Here is a 17800-nt window from a genome sequence, read left to right on the forward strand (position 1 = left end):
TAGCAAATATTCCCTCTGCTTCTATCCTCTGAAAGAGATGACAGAGAATTGGCTTAATTTCCTTCTTAAAATTTGGTAGAATTCACCAGTGAACCCATGTGGGCCTGGTGCTTTCTGTTTTGGAAGGTATTGATTATTGATTCAATTTCTTTAATAGATATAGGCCTATTTGGATTGTCAATTTCTTCTTGTGTAAGTTTTGGCAAATTGTGTCTTTCAAAGAATCACTCCATCTCGTCTAGGTTATCAAATTTGTGGACATAGAGTTGTTCAGAGTATTTGTTTATAATCCTTTTAACATCCATTAAATCAGTAGTGATGATCCCACTTTCATTTGTGATACTAGTAATTTGTGTCATCTCTCTTTTTTTCTTTGTTAGCCTGGTTAGAAGGTTATTGATTTACTGATCTTTTCAAAGTAACTGCTTTGGGTTTCACTGATTTTCTCTATTGTTCTGCTGTTTCAATTTCACTGATTTCTGCTCTAATCCTTATTATTTCTTTTCTTCTGTGTGCTTTGGATTTAATTTGCTCTTCTTTTTCTAGTTTCCTAAGGCAGAAACTTAGATTATTGATTTTAGATCTTTCTTCTTTTCTAATATATGCCTTCAATGCTATAAATTTCCCTCTATTTTTGCTGCATCCCACGATTTTTGATGTTTTGTTTTCATTTTCATTTAGTTAAAAATGTTAAAAAATATCTCCTATATTTCTTTTTTGACCCATGTGTTACTTAGAAGTGTGTTGTTTAATCTTCATGCATTTTAAGATTTTGTAGTTATCTTTCTTTTATTGACTTCTAGCTTAATTCTTTTGTGGCCTGAATATAATTTCTATTCTTGTAAATTTGTTAAGATGTGTTTTATGGAAAAAGATACTGCCATTTGTAGCAACATGATGGACCTAGAGATTATCATATGAAGTGAAGTATGTCAGACAGAGAAAGACAAATATCATATGATATCACTTATATGTGGAATCTAAAATATGATACAAATGAACTTATTGACAAAACAGAGACAGACTCATAGATGTAGAAAAAAAACTTATGATTACCAAAGGTGAAAGGGGGGGATAAATTAGGAGATTGGGATTAACATATACACACTACTATATATAAAATAGATAACTAATAAGGACCTACTGTATAGCACAGGGAACTGTACTTAATACTCTGTAATAACCTATATGGGAAAAGAATCTAAAAAAGAATGGATATATGTATATGTATAACTGATTCACTTTGCTGTACACCTGAAACTAACACAACATTGTAAATCAACTATATCCAATAAAAATAAAATAAATTAAATAAAATATGATACAAATGAACTTACTGACAAAACAGAAACAGACTCACAGACACAGAAAACAAACTTATGGTTACTAAAGGGAAAAGGGGAGGAGGGATAAATTAGGAGTCTGGTATTAGCAGGTACAAACTACTATATATAAAATAGATAAACAACAAGGTCCTACTGTATAGCATAGGGAACTGTATTCAATATCGTGTAATAAACTATAATGGAATATATATGTCTGTGTGTGTGTATATATACATAAAACTGAATCACTCTGCTGTACACCAGAAACGAACACAACATTGGAAATTAACCATACTTCAGAAGAAAAAAAAATGTGTTTTATTGCCCAGAATGTGGTCTATCTTGAATGTTGCATGAGCTTGAGAAGAAATGTGTATTTTGTTGTTGTTAAGTGAAGCAGTCTATAGGTGTCAATTATATCCAATTGATTGATGGTGTTAATTGAGTTCAATTAGGTTCTTACTGATTTCCTGCCTGCTGGATCTGTCAATTTCTGACAAAGAGGTGTCTCCAACTATGATAGTGGATTCATCTAGTTCTCTTTGCAATTTTATAATTTTCGCTTCACATAGTTTGAGGCTCTATTGTTAGGTATATACACATTAAGAATTTTTATGTCTTCTTGGAGAACTGACCCCTTTATCATTATGTAATGCCTTCTTTATCAGTGGTAACTTTCCTTGCTTTGAAGCCTGCTTTGTCTGAAATTAATACAGCTACTCCTACTTTCTGTTGACTAGTGTTACCATAGTATATTTTTCTCCATTTACTTTTAATTTATATGTGTCTTTATAATTAAAATGGGTTTCCTGTAGACAACAGACAGTTGAGTCTTGTTTTCTGATCCAATCTCTGTCTTTTAATTGGTGCATTTAGACCACTGATGTTCAAAGTGATTACTGATATATCTGGAGTAATATGTACCATATTCATTACTGTTTTCTATTTGTTGCCCTTATTCTTTGTGCCTGTTTTTACCTTCTACTCTTTTTATGTCTTTTGTGGTTTTATTTGAGCATTTTATTTTATTTTTTTTAAACAATCTTTTTTTTTTTTTTTTTTTTTTTGGCTGTGTCGGGTCTTCATTTCTGTGCGAGGGCTTTCTCCAGCTGTGGCAAGCGGGGGCCACTCTTCATCGCGGTGCGTGGGCCTCTCACTATCGCGGCCTCTCTTGCTGCGGAGCACAGGCTCCAGACGCGCAGGCTCAGTAGTTGTGGCTCACAGGCCTAGTTGCTCCGCGGCATGTGGGATCTTCCCAGACCAGGGCTTGAACCCGTGTCCCCTGCATTGGCAGGCAGACTCTCAACCACTGCGCCACCAGGGAAGCCCTATTTGAGCATTTTATGATTCCACCTTCTTTCCTTTTTCAGCATACTGGTTATACTTTTTAAACTTTTCTTAGTGGTTGCCCTGTATTCACCTCTCTCTCCAGCCTTGCTGGCAGTGGTTTGCCTGTGTGCTCCCCTCTCTTATAGAGCAAAGAAGAGTTGAATTTTCAGTCTGTTTGTGTTTCACTTGTTAGGTCACAGTGGCAACTTCCAAGCTCCTAAACATGAAGAACAGGAAACCTCAAGCTACAGAACTTTTTAAAATACATTGATAACTAGACCAATCTCATACAGGAAGCCTTTAGGTTAAGCATTTGACTCAAGTCCTGGCAATCTGACTAAGCCTTGGCCATGTGTAGCTCTAAACTGCTCAAAACAAAACAGTTTGCATCCTTCTACAACATGCCTTGGGATTAATTAAATCTTAACATTTTCTAGTTGGAAGGGATTCCACGCTCTAGCATGGTATTTCACACAGACCTCTCTTTTAGAACATGACATATTATAATAGTTGTTTTATTTCTTTCTCATGTTATTATAGGCTGAGAGCATAAAGTCTATATTCATCTTATATCCAGTTTACACAGAACAGTTTGTGGGCCATAATATGAACATAATGCTTATTGAATGAATAATTTAATAATAAAAAACTCTAGACTCCTCTTCTTCCCCCCCCACCATGAAGGAATTCCAATACTTAATCTTGTTTAAGTCATAAATAGTATAAAAATTAAGGAAAAATAATGCTAAAGACATTTATTTTTCAAGCTTGGAAATGCCCTCTAAGCTCTGCAGATGAGAGACATACAAACCCTTGATCACTGAGCCTCTCTGAAGCCTCAGTTTCTACATCTGTAAAAGAGGATAATAATAATCAATATAAACTATGAGATTATGAATATAAAGCTCCCATGTTACAATACAGACATATAGTAGACACTCAACAAATTATTATTTTCATTTCATTATTATCGGCATCATCATCAATACTGTTAAACCAACACCTAAATTTCAGTACACAGCAGTCATCTGCTTTGGAAGCTCCTTCAGCCTGACCTTGTTTATTGAGTAAAGGTAAACAAGGTAAAAGTAAAGATAAACCCTGACTTGGTAAGCCATCAGGGTTGGACATTATTCTCTGATATTACAGCACAGAAATAATATGCTATAGTAAGAAGGTCTAAACAACCTATTCAAAGTCAAATATCTGAAAGACTTGAGAGTCAGAATAACAAAAAAGATGCGGATAGCGGTTAGTCAGCTAACAACTAACTCAAAGGACAGCAGATAACTGTTAACAAACTACGGAAGCCTACAGAACATGAACAGCACCTGTCACCTTCAACCGGATAAACCCCTTTGTCGCCTGGAGGACTTTTTCTCTTTCTCTTTCCCTTCCCCTTATTTTCCTTCCCTTTTCTTTATCCACCTCCATCCTGATACTCTCTACTATTTCTTCTCTGAGTCTCTCTCTTCTCTCTTTTTACCAACTACAATACACAATTAAACCCTATCCTTAGTATTTACTATACTTTTCAGTAAAATAACGAACATAGGTTTTAAAGAAAGAAAATCAGGACTCAATTCCAGTTCTAATAATTAGCTATGTAACTTGGGTAAATTAATTAAACTAAATACTTCAGTTTGCTCAAGTGGAAAACAGGGATAATAATAGCATCTTCACATGGTTATAGTAAGAAGTAAATTAAATTTGTAAATTATCTAGCCTAAAACCTGACACACAACAGGTGTTCCATAAAGTTAATGTTTTTCTCAATTTCTCTAGGAAAAAATTATCTAATCCTTGATTATATCTTCCACAGTAGCTCTTAACAGAAAAGGAGACCCCCCCCCTTCCTTGTACATATTTCCACCTTTTTTATGAATACAGATGAATCCATCCATTACAGATATGGACAATGTCTCTAACTACAGAATTTTACACTGCACTGATATAAACACCCCTTACTCTGGGTCATCTCCTTGATTTTAAAAATAAATTGGAACAGAAAAATATAAATAAACCCTGGAAACACAAAGTAATTAGTGATAATTATAAGCTATGCATTTAAGAGGCACTTAAACATTACATATAAAACAATATATGAAAGATATAACACTATACTTTTTAAATTGGCTTGAAACTGCTTCAGTAGTTTGGGCCATGTGAGAAAATAATGAACTACTTCATAGGAACAGTTCCCACGTTAAGGAGTCAATACAGTATTAGGCCAACTGCCAGTTGCCTCTTCTAACTCATTCTAACTCAGTTTAACCTCTTATCTAGAGCCTGACTCTATTCTCAAGTGAATTCCACACTGGCATCCAGTAGGTGTTTGTAAAAATAAAACTATTTTAGAGAAGAGGCATTAGGAATCAGAACAGACTACCCAAATTTTCCTGCACCCAGCTCAGACAGCCATCAGACAAAAGAATCGAAAGGAAAGCTACGTGTTGTCACCGTGTGACACCTGAAGCTACAGCCAAGAAGACAGTGTGCAGAGGCTGGTGCAGCTCAGTGCAAGCTCTTCAACTGCAAACCCCAAACCACAGCACAGGCAACGCCAGGTGAACCGGAACCAAGTTGGTGTTGGGGGAAGGGGTCAGGAAGCCCTACAGAAAACAGTGTATCACATGAGAATGACTACAAATGGGAGAAAGGGATTAGGAGTTACTGGGTAGGGGAAAAGTCAATATTCTATTCAAATACAAGTTCAGTACCAGCAAGGGCTAAAAAGATTAAGTAGACAAAATTTCTTTAGGGAAACTAAAACAAAGACAGTATTAAATTAAAAACTGGGGCTTCCCTGGTGGTGCAGTGGTGAAGAATCCTCCTGCCAATTCAGGGGACACGGGCTCGAGCCCTGGTCTGGGAAGATCCCACGTGCCACGGAGCAACTAAGCCTGTGCGCCACAACTACTGAGCCTGTGCTCTAGAGCCCGCGAGCCAAAACTACTGAGCCCGTGAGCCACAACTACTGAAGCCCACGCACCTAGAGCCGTGCTCCACAACAAGAGAAGCCACCGCAATGAGAGGCCCGCACACCGCAACGAAGAGTAAGCCCCGCTCGCCACAAATAGAGAAAGCCCGCGCGCAGCAACGAAGACCCAACGCAGCCAAAAAAATTAATTAATTGATTATTTTTTAAATTAAAAAAATTTAAAAATAAAAACTGAAAGTCCAAGGAAAAGGTAAAGATGAATGCTTTAAGGTCATTAAAAAACCAACTGCAATAGCAAGCCTTAAGGTAGTAACTGGCAAATGGGAGTGGCAATAAAGTGTAATAATTTAAAAAAACAACATTCGAGAACCAGAAGTACTGGTATGGTTTGGGTTTTTATTGAAGAATAGCACGTTTTCCTTGAGTTCATAAAAGGATTTGCCATGGCATGCAGTTTTTAAAACACATCAAAGTTCTCAGTCTAGAGCAACAAAAGTGGTAGGCAGTTTCTAAGCCTAAGTCCCAGGAATGCTCAGTTTACTATCACTGCCCATCTCTGAAGAATATGAGAGCAGCCACAGGAAAACCCAATAACTGATCTGCAGCAGGCTTTTTCCGGGGGTAGGCTAGAGTGACCATACTTACTGGAGTCCTCCCACTGGAATAAATGTAGCTTCCACGCAGAATAATACAAAAATCCCAGTACCAGAAAAAGGCAGAGGGCTAGCAGCAGATTGCGTACAAATACCAAGAGTCCCATCTTCACATGATTTACGATTTCCTACATGACCTAAAAAAAAAAAAAACCAAAAAACAATTTAGGTCTTAACTGATAAAGCAATCATCTTATTGATATACTCTACCTTAAAATAAGTATTTATAGGAGAATTTCCAAATGAAGAACAACCTAGAATTACCACTGAGTTGATGACCTGGCATCCTCCAACCTGCTCAAGCCCGGCTAAAAGAACAGCTTCACCATCAGTCAGCATCCAAGCCAGAAATCAGCAGTCATACTTGTGTCCCTCCTCTTGCTCATTCCTGACACCCGATCAATGACCAAACTCTGGCAAGTCTAACCTCCCAAATAAATCTCAAATCACAACCCCTTCCCACCATCACTACCCTAGCCCATAGCACCACTGTATTCCCACAAGTTTCCACGCCTCCAAATTTGCACTCTCCCAAATCCATCTTCCACACAGCACACGGAACAGTCTGTTAATAACACAGAGTCTAACATTACCTCCCTGCTTAAACCCCTTTGTATTAGTATTCTACTACTGCTCTAACAAATTATCACAAACTCAGCAGCCTGAAACCACTCAAATTTATTATCTCAGAGCTCTGAAGGCCTAAAGTCCAGCTACAGTGTGGCTCAGCAGGGTCCTCTGCATAAGTTGTCACAAGGCCAAAACCAGGGGCTGAGCAGGGCTGCATTCCTTTCTGGAGACTCTGGAGATGAACATACTTCCAAGTTCCTTCAGGCTGTAGGCTGAATTCGGTTTCTTGCAGCTGTAGGGCCCAAGTCCCTGTCTCCTTGCTGGTTATCAGACAGTGTTTGCTCCTGTGTTCCTCCTCCTGTTTTCCATGTGGTACATTTCAGTAGTGGTGGGTTAAGTCCCTCTTACTCTGATCTCACCAACTTCCCCTTCTACATCTTGCTACTGTTTCCAGCCGGAAAAACTTCCTTGCTTTCCAGGTTCATGCAATTAGATTGGGCCCACTTGAATAATCCAGGATAACCTCCCTACTTTAAGGTCTGTAGCCTTAATTTCATGTGCAAAGTCCCTTTTGCCATGTAAAGTAACATGTTTACAGATTCTAAGGATTAGCGTGTGGACGTCTTTGGTTGTTGTTTTTTCTTCTTCTTCTTCTTTTTTTTTTTTTTTTTGGCCACGCCATGCAGCATGCAGGATCTTAGTTCCCTAACCAGGGATCGAACCCATGTCCCCTACAGTGGAAGCACGTAGTCCTAACCACTGGACCGCCAGGGAATTCCCACATGTGGACATCTTTGAGGGACCATTCTGCCTAACAGAGCTTTCATTAAATTCTCAATTCCTTTAAAATAAAGTAATTGCTCCTTAGAGTCTAGTAGCTTCTGATTGCACCCCTATTTACTCTCCAACCATCTCTTGCTTCTCCCAACCTCATTTGTGTCCTATGCTCTAGCCTCTCTTCTTTCTAGTCACTGAACATTTCTTGTTGTTTCTCTCCTCAAGGTCTGTCTGGAATACATTCTCCACCACCTATTTCACCTGCTGCACGTTCTTTGATACTCACCTTAAATGTAGTATCAGCCAAGAAGACTTCCTAGGAGCACCCTTCCCAAACCCCACTCAGATATCTTAGTCATGAAATAATCTATGAGAAATATTATAAATATTATAACCTATGTATAAATATTATAAATGAAGTGATAAAGAGTTAGCAGTTGCAGACTATATAACTGTCCACCTAGGAAAGCCAAGAGAATCAACCGAAAAATCATTAGAACCAATAGAAAATTCAATAAAGTAGGTGATTATATGATTTACTTACAAAAATCAACAGCTTCTTAAAAACTATACCAGCGATAACCAATTAAAAAATGTAAGGGGAAAAAAATTCCACTCATGATGGCAACAAAATCTATAAAATACCTGAAAATAAACTTTGGAAGAAATGAACAAGATTTTCACCAAAGGACATAAAAGATCCAAATAAATAAACAGATATAACAGGTTCCCAAGTGAGAAGATTCAATATTGGAAACATGTCAGTTCTCCTGAAATGTCAGTTCTCTATAAATTTAGTCTAACTCCAGTCAAAACCCATGATTTTTTTAAACTTAGATCTAATGTTAATCTGAAGAGTTCATGCCCAAGAAGAGTGAAGAAATTTTTTTAACGAACAATAATGAGGGCTTCCCTGGTGGTGCAGTGGTTAAGAATCCGCCAGCCAATACAGAGGACATGGGTTCGAGCCCTGGTCCGGGAAGATCCCACACGCTGTGGAGCAACTAAGCCCGTGTGCCAACACAACTACTGAGCCTACGCTCTAGAGCCCATGAGCCACAACTACTGAGCCCGTGTGCCACAACTGCTGAAGCCTATGTGCCTAAAGCCCGTGCTCCACAATAAGAGAAGCCACCGCAATGAGAAGCCCGCATACCTCAATGAAGAGTAGTCTCCGCTCACCGCAGCTAGAGAAAGCCCGCGTGCAGCAACAGAGACCCAACGCAGCCAAAAATAAATAAATTAATTAATTATTTTTAAAAAAGAAAAATAATGAAATGAGGATTTGCCTTACTATATTAAAACCAACTCAAAGCTATAATTATTAAGCTGGATGGGTACTGGCACAGGAAAAGACAAAAAAAATCAATGGAACAGAATAGAGTCCAGAAATGAGCTCTCAATAAACAGATACAGATATGGATATATACACATACACACATACAGAAATGAATTTATCCATATATTTGAATTTACAATAAGCATATAAGTTTGTTTAAAAACATATGACAGGATACATAGCTAACTGTTGATGTGGTTACCTCTAAGAAATAGGATAGGACAATGAAAAGTACTTTTCCCTTCATACACTTTGAATTAAATTTGTTATAAGTCACAAGTACTGCCTCTATAATTTTGAATATTTAAAAAATCAAATATAAACGAATGGGACCTAATCAAACTTACAAGCTTTTGCACAGCAAAGGAAACCATAAACAAAACGAAAAGACAACCTACAGACTGGGAGAAAATATTTGCAAACAATGTGACTGACAAGGGCTTAATTTCCAAAATATTCATACAACTCAATAATAAAAAAAGAAACAAACAACTCAGTCAAAAAATGGGCAGAAGACCTAAATAGACATTTCTCCAAAGAAGACATATAGATGGCCAATAGGCATGTGAAAAGTTGATCAACATCGCTAACTATTAGAGAAATGCAAATCAAAACTTCAGTGCGGTACCACCTCACACTGGCCATCATTAAAAAGCCTACAAATTACAAATGCTGGAGAGGGTGTGGAGAAAAGGGAACCCTCCTACACTGTTGGTGGGAAATGTAAGATGGTGCAGCCACTATGGAAAACAGTACAGAGGTTCCTCAAAAAACTAAAAACAGAGTTGCCATATGATCCAGCAATCCCACTCCTGGGAATATATCTGGAGAAAACTCTAATTCGAAAAGATACATGCACCCCAATGCTCACAGCAGCACTATTTACAATGGCCAAGACATGGAAGCAACCTAAATGTCCATCGACAGATGAATGGATAAAGAAGATGTGGTGTATATATACACAATGGAATATTACTCAGCCATAAAAAGAATGCAATAATGCCATTTGCAGCAAGATGGATGGACTTAGAGATTATCATACTACGTGAAGAAAGAAAAAGACAAAACCATGATATCACTTTTATGTGGAATCTAAAATATGACACAAATGAACTTATTTGCAAAACAGAAACAGACTCAGAATATATGCTTATGGTTATCAAAGAGGAAAGGGGGTGGGGGAGGGACAAATTAGGAGTTTGGGATTAGCAGATACAAACTACTACATATAAAATAGACAAACAACAAGGTCCCGGGCTTCCCTGGTGGCGCAGTGGTTAAGAATCCGCCTGCCGGGGCTTCCCTGGTGGCGCAGTGGTTGAGAATCTGCCTGCCAATGCAGGGGACACGGGTTCGAGCCCTGGTCTGGGAAGATCCCACATGCCGCGGAGCAACTGGGCCTGTGGGCCATAATTACTGAGCCTGCGCGTCTGGAGCCTGTGCTCTGCAACAAGAGAGGCCGCTATGGTGAGAGGCCCGCGCACCGCGATGAAGAGTGGCCCCCACTTGCCACAACTGGAGAAAGCCCTCACACAGAAAACGAAGACCCAACACAGCCATAAGTAAATAAATAAATAAATTTAAAAAAATTAAAAAAAAAAAAAAAAAAAAAAAAGAATCCGCCTGCCAATGCAGGGGACATGGGTTCGAGCCCTGGTCCGGGAAGATCCCACATGCTGCGGAGCAACTAAGCCCGTGCGCCACAACTACTGAGCCTGCACTCTAGAGCCCGCGAGCCACAACTACTGAAGCCCACGTGCCTTGAGCCCGAGCTCCACAACAAGAGAAGCCATGAGAGCCACAACTTGGAGAGCCCATGAGCCACAACTACTGAGCCCGTGTGCCACAACTGCTGAAGCCTGTGTGCCTAAAGCCCGTGCTCCACAATAAGAGAAGCCACCGCAATGAGAAGCCCGCATACCGAAACGAAGAGTAGCCCCCGCTCGCCGCAACTAGAGAAAAGCCCGCTCACAGCAACAAAGACCCAACTCAGCCAAAAATAAATAAATAAAATAAATAAATTTATAAAAAAACCAAAAAAAAACAAGGTCCCACTGTATAGCACAGGGAACTGTATTCAATATCCTAATAAACCATAATGGAAAAGAATATGAAAAAGAATATATAAGCATTTCTGCATCAAGCCACCATAGATAGCTTTGAATTCTATCTGTGAGCATCTGTGCTTTATCTTGATTTATTTTGTGCATCTGTTAGCAAGATGTGTCCTAAGGTATCAGAAAAGCCTAAGAGAACTTGTAAGGGTGTTATGCTCAGCATAAAAATGGACGTAATTAAGCATTTAGATTGTAGTGAACAAAATAAAGATGCGCTTGCTTTGAACGTTCCTGTGTCCACCATTCAAACTATTTACACTCAGAGAGAAAGAATATTGAAAGCTGCCGAAGTTACTACTGGTTCTGCTAGTAGGAAAGGGGTCTCTCTTAACTGGCATCCAGTAATGGATAAATTGGAAAGTCTGCTGCTTGAGTGGATTGATAGGTGTACAAAGCACAGTGTTGCATTAAGTTATCTTATACTTAAGGAGAAATCAGTCTTTTCAAAAAGCTGAAACGGAAAGCACTGGATGGGGAATTCTCTGGTGGTCCAGTGGTTAGGACTCCATGCTCTCACTGCTGAGGGCCCAGGTTCAATCCCTGGTTAGGGAACTGAAATCCCACAAGCAGCACAGCGTGGCCAAAAAAAAAAAAAAAAAAGAAAGCACCGGACAATGGTAATGAAAGTGTTACGAGAGTCAAATTTAACGGTAGTCATGCCACCAAGAAGGGTGGGATAGGGAGGGTGGGAGGGAGACGCAAGAGGGAGGAGATATGGGGATACATGTATATGTATAGCTGATTCACTTTGTTATACAGCAGAAACTAACACAACATTGTAAAGCAATTATACTCCAATAAAGATGTTAAAAAAAAAAAGAAATAAAGGTAGTCATGGGTGGTTTCATTGGTTTTTGAGGTGAGGGCAGCTTCATAGCTTAAAAGTTACTGGACAGACTGCTCTGGTTGATACTGGAGCTGCTGAAAAGTTCCCAGAAGGTGGCTATTTACATAAGCAAGTGTTTAACTATGGCAAAGCTGTAATTTTTTGGAAAAAATTGCTGAGCAAGACCTTTCAAGAGAAGAAAAGCAGGCTAAGGGACACAAGGCATCAAAGAAGAGGTTTATCCTAATGCCTACTATTGACACCACTGGTGATGCTGTCCTAAGGCCTCAACTAATGTACCATTCAGAAAATCTGAGGGCACTTAAAGGCACTGATAAGAACACACTTCCTGGGCTTCCCTGGTGGCGCAGTGGTTGAGAGTCTGCCTGCCAATGCAGGGGACACGGGTTCGAGCCCTGGTCTGGGAAGATCCCACATGCCGTGGAGCAACTGGGCCCGTGGGCCACAGCTGCTGAGCCTGCGCGTCTGGAGCCTGTGCTCCGCAACAAGAGAGGCCGCGACAGTGAGAGGCCCGTGCACCGTGATGAAGAGTGGCCCCCGCTCGCCCCAACTAGAGAAAGCCCTCACACAGAAACGAAGACCCAACACAGGCAAAAATAAAATAAATAAACAAATTAAAAAAAAAAAAAAAAAGAATACACTTCCTATTATGTTTCATTCACATCCAAGTGGTTGGAATACCCAAGTGATTTTTTTCTGAGTACATGAGTGGATACATTAGCCCTTCTGCTGAAAAATACTGTAGAGAAAATAACCTCCATAATAGGTGTCTTGTGGTTGTCAATAATTGTGCTGCTCATCCACCTGGCATTACCAAGTATAGCAGTTAACATTTGTGTTGTGTTCTTACCACCAAGTTTGACATTGTTGCTGCAACTGTGTGACCAAGGCCCAATAGCCACAATTAAGGCTTACTGTATGCAAAAATGTGATGCATTTTATTATAAATGCCACTGACAGAGAGGGCAACTCCAGAGCATTATGAGAGATCTGGAAAAATTAAAACATAAAATTGGCAATTGCTAGACTCACAGATATAGAGAACAAACAAGTGGTTACTAGTGGGGAAAGGGAAGGCGTGAGGGGCAATACAGGGGTAGGGGGAAAAAAAGGTTATTATGGGATTATATGAAATCATGCGTGTGAAACTTTTGAAAACTGTAAAGCACTATAGAATATAAAGAATCTTTCATTCAATAAATAAATAAATAAAAATTAAAAATAAAACAAATAAATAAATAAAATTGGCTACTGCTAAATCTGGAGACGCTTTCATTAGGCTAAAAGTCTTGGTGGGAAATGGCACTTGGAAGAGACTGTGTCCTGAAGTAATGAGCAATTTTAAAGGCTTCAAATCAACAATAAATATGGCAACAGTGACTATGGCTAAGGAGGCTGGGTTTGTGGAAGCTGATAAAGATGCTGAAGAGGTTTTAGCATCCCATGACCAAGAACTGACACACCAAGAGCTGATGCAACTGCAAGAGTAAAAGATATAGGTTGAAACTGAACTCAGTAGCAAATAGCCCATGAGTGAAGTCAACCAGAAACTGAATGTAAAGCACCTACATGAGATTTTCACTATGAACGACAGTGCCGCAATGATTGCAGAAAAGTATGACTTTAATTTTGAAAGGACACACAAGTTTAGGGCAGGTTTGCAGGATGTTTTGAGTGTCTATAAAGAATTGTATGATAGAAAAATGCGTGAGGCTAAGCAATCAAGCATACTGTCCTATTCAAGCCTGTCACATCAGCCACAGCAGACAATGAACCTCAACCTTTGACATCAAGGCAGACAGCCATAGAAGGTGTAGACATAACTGACCTGCCTGGTCTGATGGATTCAGACAATGATGAGATGTTGAGAAATGACCCTCTTCCCCTCTCTCCTACACCCTTGTCTCCTATACTTCCCACCACCCCAACCTCCAATGATTCAGCCTAACACACCATCACCACCACCTCTTAGCCTTCCAGTGTGCTTGCTGTCTTCCTGACTCTGGTGAGGGAAACAACACCATAAATACATTATTTCTAATTTATACAAGCTATGTTATTTATCACGTCATTCCTGTTTTACTATATGTTAGCGTTATTTTAGGTTTTAACTGTTATTTGGCATGATTTGGTAAATTATTTTTTGGGTCTGAGAACACTCAAAAAGTTTTCCATATAAATTAATGGTACTTGCTTCTTCACTTTCTACCATTTTGGCTTACGAAAGGTTTCCTAGGAATGTTCTACTTTCAGATAGCAGGGGAAACATGTATCTGTTGAAATTTACAACATTCACACACCTTGACTCCACATTTCTATTTCTATGACTTTTTCCAAGAGTAACTCTCCAACAACTATTTTGAAAGGTAAGTATCAATACATGGATGTTTATTAGCAACACTGATTATAAGAGCAAAATACTAGAAACAGCTCAAATGTCCATCGATAGGGAACCAGACAAATACATTATGGTACATGTACACAGTGATATTTATATCATTGCTATCACTGAGGTCTCGGCAGGAAGTAGACAGCACATGAAAAGGAGTTAACCAAAGGAATTAATGACAAGATTTTTTGTAGGGTTAGAGGAACTACCCAGGGGCAGTGACACATCCAGGAACTAGCAACAGTAGGAAGCTACTCCTACCTTGGAGCTGAAAAGGCAAAGAGAAAGAAGGGAGATACTGGAGCCCAGCAAGAGCTGGCTGGAGAAGAGAGGCCAGCCAACAGGAGCAGTGGCCACAGAGGAACACATCTGCTACTACGGCCATGGCAAGGGACAGTAAGGGACAATAAATACTGACTTCTCTCACCACTGGCCCTCTGATCCCCATCAGTGCCTTTCATCAGCTGATCCCAACTGGAAGCCAGAAGGCAAGGAAGCCCAGATGGTACAGTTTGTAGAGGTCAGCCACCAGCACACAGAGGAAAGGTGGACAATGGATTTTTTTTTTTTTTTGGGCTGCATTGGGTCTTCATTGTTGCACGAGGGCCTTCTCTAGTTGCAGCGAGCAGAGGCTACTTTTCGTTGCGGTGTGTGGGCTTCTCATTGCGGTGGCTTCTCTTGTTGCGAAGCACGGGCTCTAGGCGCACAGGCTTCAGTAGTTGTGGCGCACGGGCTTCAGTAGTTGTGCCATGCGGGCTTCAGTAGTTGTGGCTCACGGGCTCTAGAGCTCAGGCTCAACAGTTGTGGTGCACAGGCTTAGTTGCTCCGTGGCATGTGGGATCCTCCCGGACCAGGGCTCGAACCCATGTCCCCTGCATTGGCAGGCGGACTCTCAACCACTGTGCCACCAGGGAAACCCTACAATGGATTGATGAAGGCAGGAATATAACAAGTATAGAATATGATGTAACAGTTAACAGAATGAGACACACAGGCATGTCCTGACATAGAAAAATAGCTAGAGTATACTGTTAAGTGAAAAAAAAATCTTGTAGAATAGTACGTATGTGAATGTATGTATGGCCCCATACTGGTGGTAACAAACAAGGAAGACAGTAATATTTAAAATTAAGGTTAAGGGCTTCCCTGGTGGCGCAGTGGTTGAGAGTCTGCCTGCCAATGCAGGGGACACGGGTTCGAGCCCTGGTCTGGGAAGATCCCACATGCCGCGGACCAACTGGGCCCGTGAGCCACAACTACTGAGCCTGCGCGTCTGGAGTCTGTGCTCCGCAACAAGAGAGGCCGCGATAGTGAGAGGCCCGCGCACCGCGATGAAGAATGGCCCCCGCTTGCCGCAACTAGAGAAAGCCCTCGCACAGAAACGAAGACCCAACACAGCCAAAAATAAAATTAATTAATTAATTAATTTAAAAAAATTTTTTAAAATGAATGCATATATATGTATACCTGAGTCACTTTGCTGTACAGCAGTAATTAACTGAGTCACTTTGCTGTACAGCAGTAATTAACACAACACTGTAATTCAACTATACTTCAATAAAAAATAAATTTAAAAAAAAATTAAGGTTAAGAAGGAAGTACATAGATAAAAGAATACACACCAAGCCGTTGACAGTAATTACCTCTGAAAAGTGGGTTTGGAAAGGGTATTTTTCACGATGTATTTGTATATTTAACTTTAATATTTGTACTCATGCAAGTAATAAATGTACAAAGTTTTCAAAGTGAAATAGAAATTGGAGACTTGCATTTCCAGTAGCACAAAGGACATGTACTCTGTCCAATCCTCCCACAAAAACAACGAGAAATTTAAGGTATAAACAGCCTGCCTACAAAAAGCAGGTGGTTCTTGGAAAGATTTTTCTTTCCTTTTAAAAGGGGACTGAAGTGGCTGCTCCCAGCCCTTCCCCCCTCCTTCTGTCCTGAATGCAGATGTGACATCTGAACTGCCACAGCCACACTGTGACTTCAACCTAAAGCTCTGGCAGACACATGACCGTCAGTCAGTCAACGAATTTACCCATTTGTTCAACAGATATGACAATGAGAATGGCGAACTAATCACCTATTTTATTTCTGACTTTTCCATTAAGGAAAAAGATTTTCAGATAAAGAGGTAGAACAAACAGCCTAAACAGGAAACTGATCTCCAGAAGTGGATGACATACAAAGAAGCAAGTACTAGCTTAAAATAAGCCAAAACGTCCAAGACAAGGAGGAGTACAACATCTCGATATTCGGAAAGAGATGAAATTTCAAACTCACTGCGAGGACAAAAGCTTGACAACACATTCTAGTGGTGAGGTTGTGGGGAGAACGCCCATACATTGCTGCTGGCAGGAGGGATTTGGCAGTATCTAACAAAATCATACATGCTTCTACCCTTTAACCCAATGACCTCACTTCTAAGAAACTATCCCAAAGATACACTGACAGAAATACAAAAAGACTTATGCACGTGGCTACTTATTGCAGCACTATTTGTAATATAAGAGAAAAAAACCCTTCAGTAAGAACTGAATAAACTCTGGTGTATTCACAAAATAGAGGATTATGCAGCCATAAAAAGGAATGAGGGGGCTTCCCTGGTGGTGCAGCGGTAAAGAATCCGCCTTACAATGCAGGGGACGCGGGTTCAATCCCTGGTCTGGGAACTAAAATCCCACATGCCGCGGGGCAACTAAACCCGCACGCCGTAACTACTGAGCTTGCGCGCCTCAACTAGAGCCCGCGTGCCGCAAACTACAGAGCCCACGTACCCTGGAGCCCGTGTGCCACAACTAGAGAGAGAAAACACGCATACCACGACTACAGAGAAGCCTGCACACCACGACGAAAGATCCCACGTGCCTCAGCAAGGATCCCGCGTGCGCAAATAAGACCTGACGCAACCAAAAATAAATAAAATAAATAAATAATAAAAATAAATAAATCTTAAAAGGAATGAGCTCTCTCCCTCTCTTCCTTTCTGAATAATTTAATCTAAAAGCCATTAGGCTTTAGGGGCCAAGCAAGGTAGGCACATATATCTGGAGTGAAGAGGGGGAGGAGCATCAGGCCATCATGATAAGTCTGGGGGTATGGCAGGAGGTGATAAGGGACTGACCAAATAAGTAAATATACTGAGGCTAACAGGAGCCAGATTTCTCAATGATGGAGAAGTGAATTGAAAATGTGGAAAAAGAAAAACTAGAATAAATCTTTTGGGTTGTATTGGAATTGAAGGTATCAGTGTGAACTGATGGTTTTCAATATATACACATACAAAAATATAAAAATAACTATAGATGTGGACAATGTATGTGTGCTTTTGTGTATGTACATGCTTGTAAGCCCTAGCTCTGTCCACTGAAAGGGCCCGGCAGCAAGCATATCCCAGTAGCAATGAGCACACCTAGCACCTAGATCTTGGTTTTTAAATACTATTCTCCACTATGTAATAGGAACCAGGGGTCCCTGGAAGAATGGCTGATTCCAGGGCTGAGGCAGAGA

General features: G+C 40.1%; 1 protein-coding gene across 5 annotated transcripts in view; it reads right to left on the reverse strand.

Moving 5' to 3' along the window:
- ST3GAL3 (ST3 beta-galactoside alpha-2,3-sialyltransferase 3) overlaps nucleotides 1-17800 on the reverse strand; it is a 236548-nt gene that overhangs the window by 200470 nt on the left and 18278 nt on the right. For 4 of the 5 annotated variants that reach the window (XM_082365376.1, XM_082365373.1, XM_082365375.1 and 1 more), the window contains exon 2: nucleotides 6241-6385. The exons of the other annotated variant lie outside the window; for it this stretch is intronic. In XM_082365376.1, the coding sequence (XP_082221502.1) occupies nucleotides 6241-6355 (115 nt within the window). In that variant the 5' untranslated portion in view covers nucleotides 6356-6385. The remainder of the gene's footprint in view (nucleotides 1-6240; nucleotides 6386-17800) is intronic. 5 annotated transcript variants of the gene reach the window in all.

This window comes from Balaenoptera borealis (assembly GCF_965194805.1).
Source record: "Balaenoptera borealis genome assembly, chromosome: 1".
Lineage (NCBI taxonomy): Eukaryota > Metazoa > Chordata > Mammalia > Artiodactyla > Balaenopteridae > Balaenoptera > Balaenoptera borealis.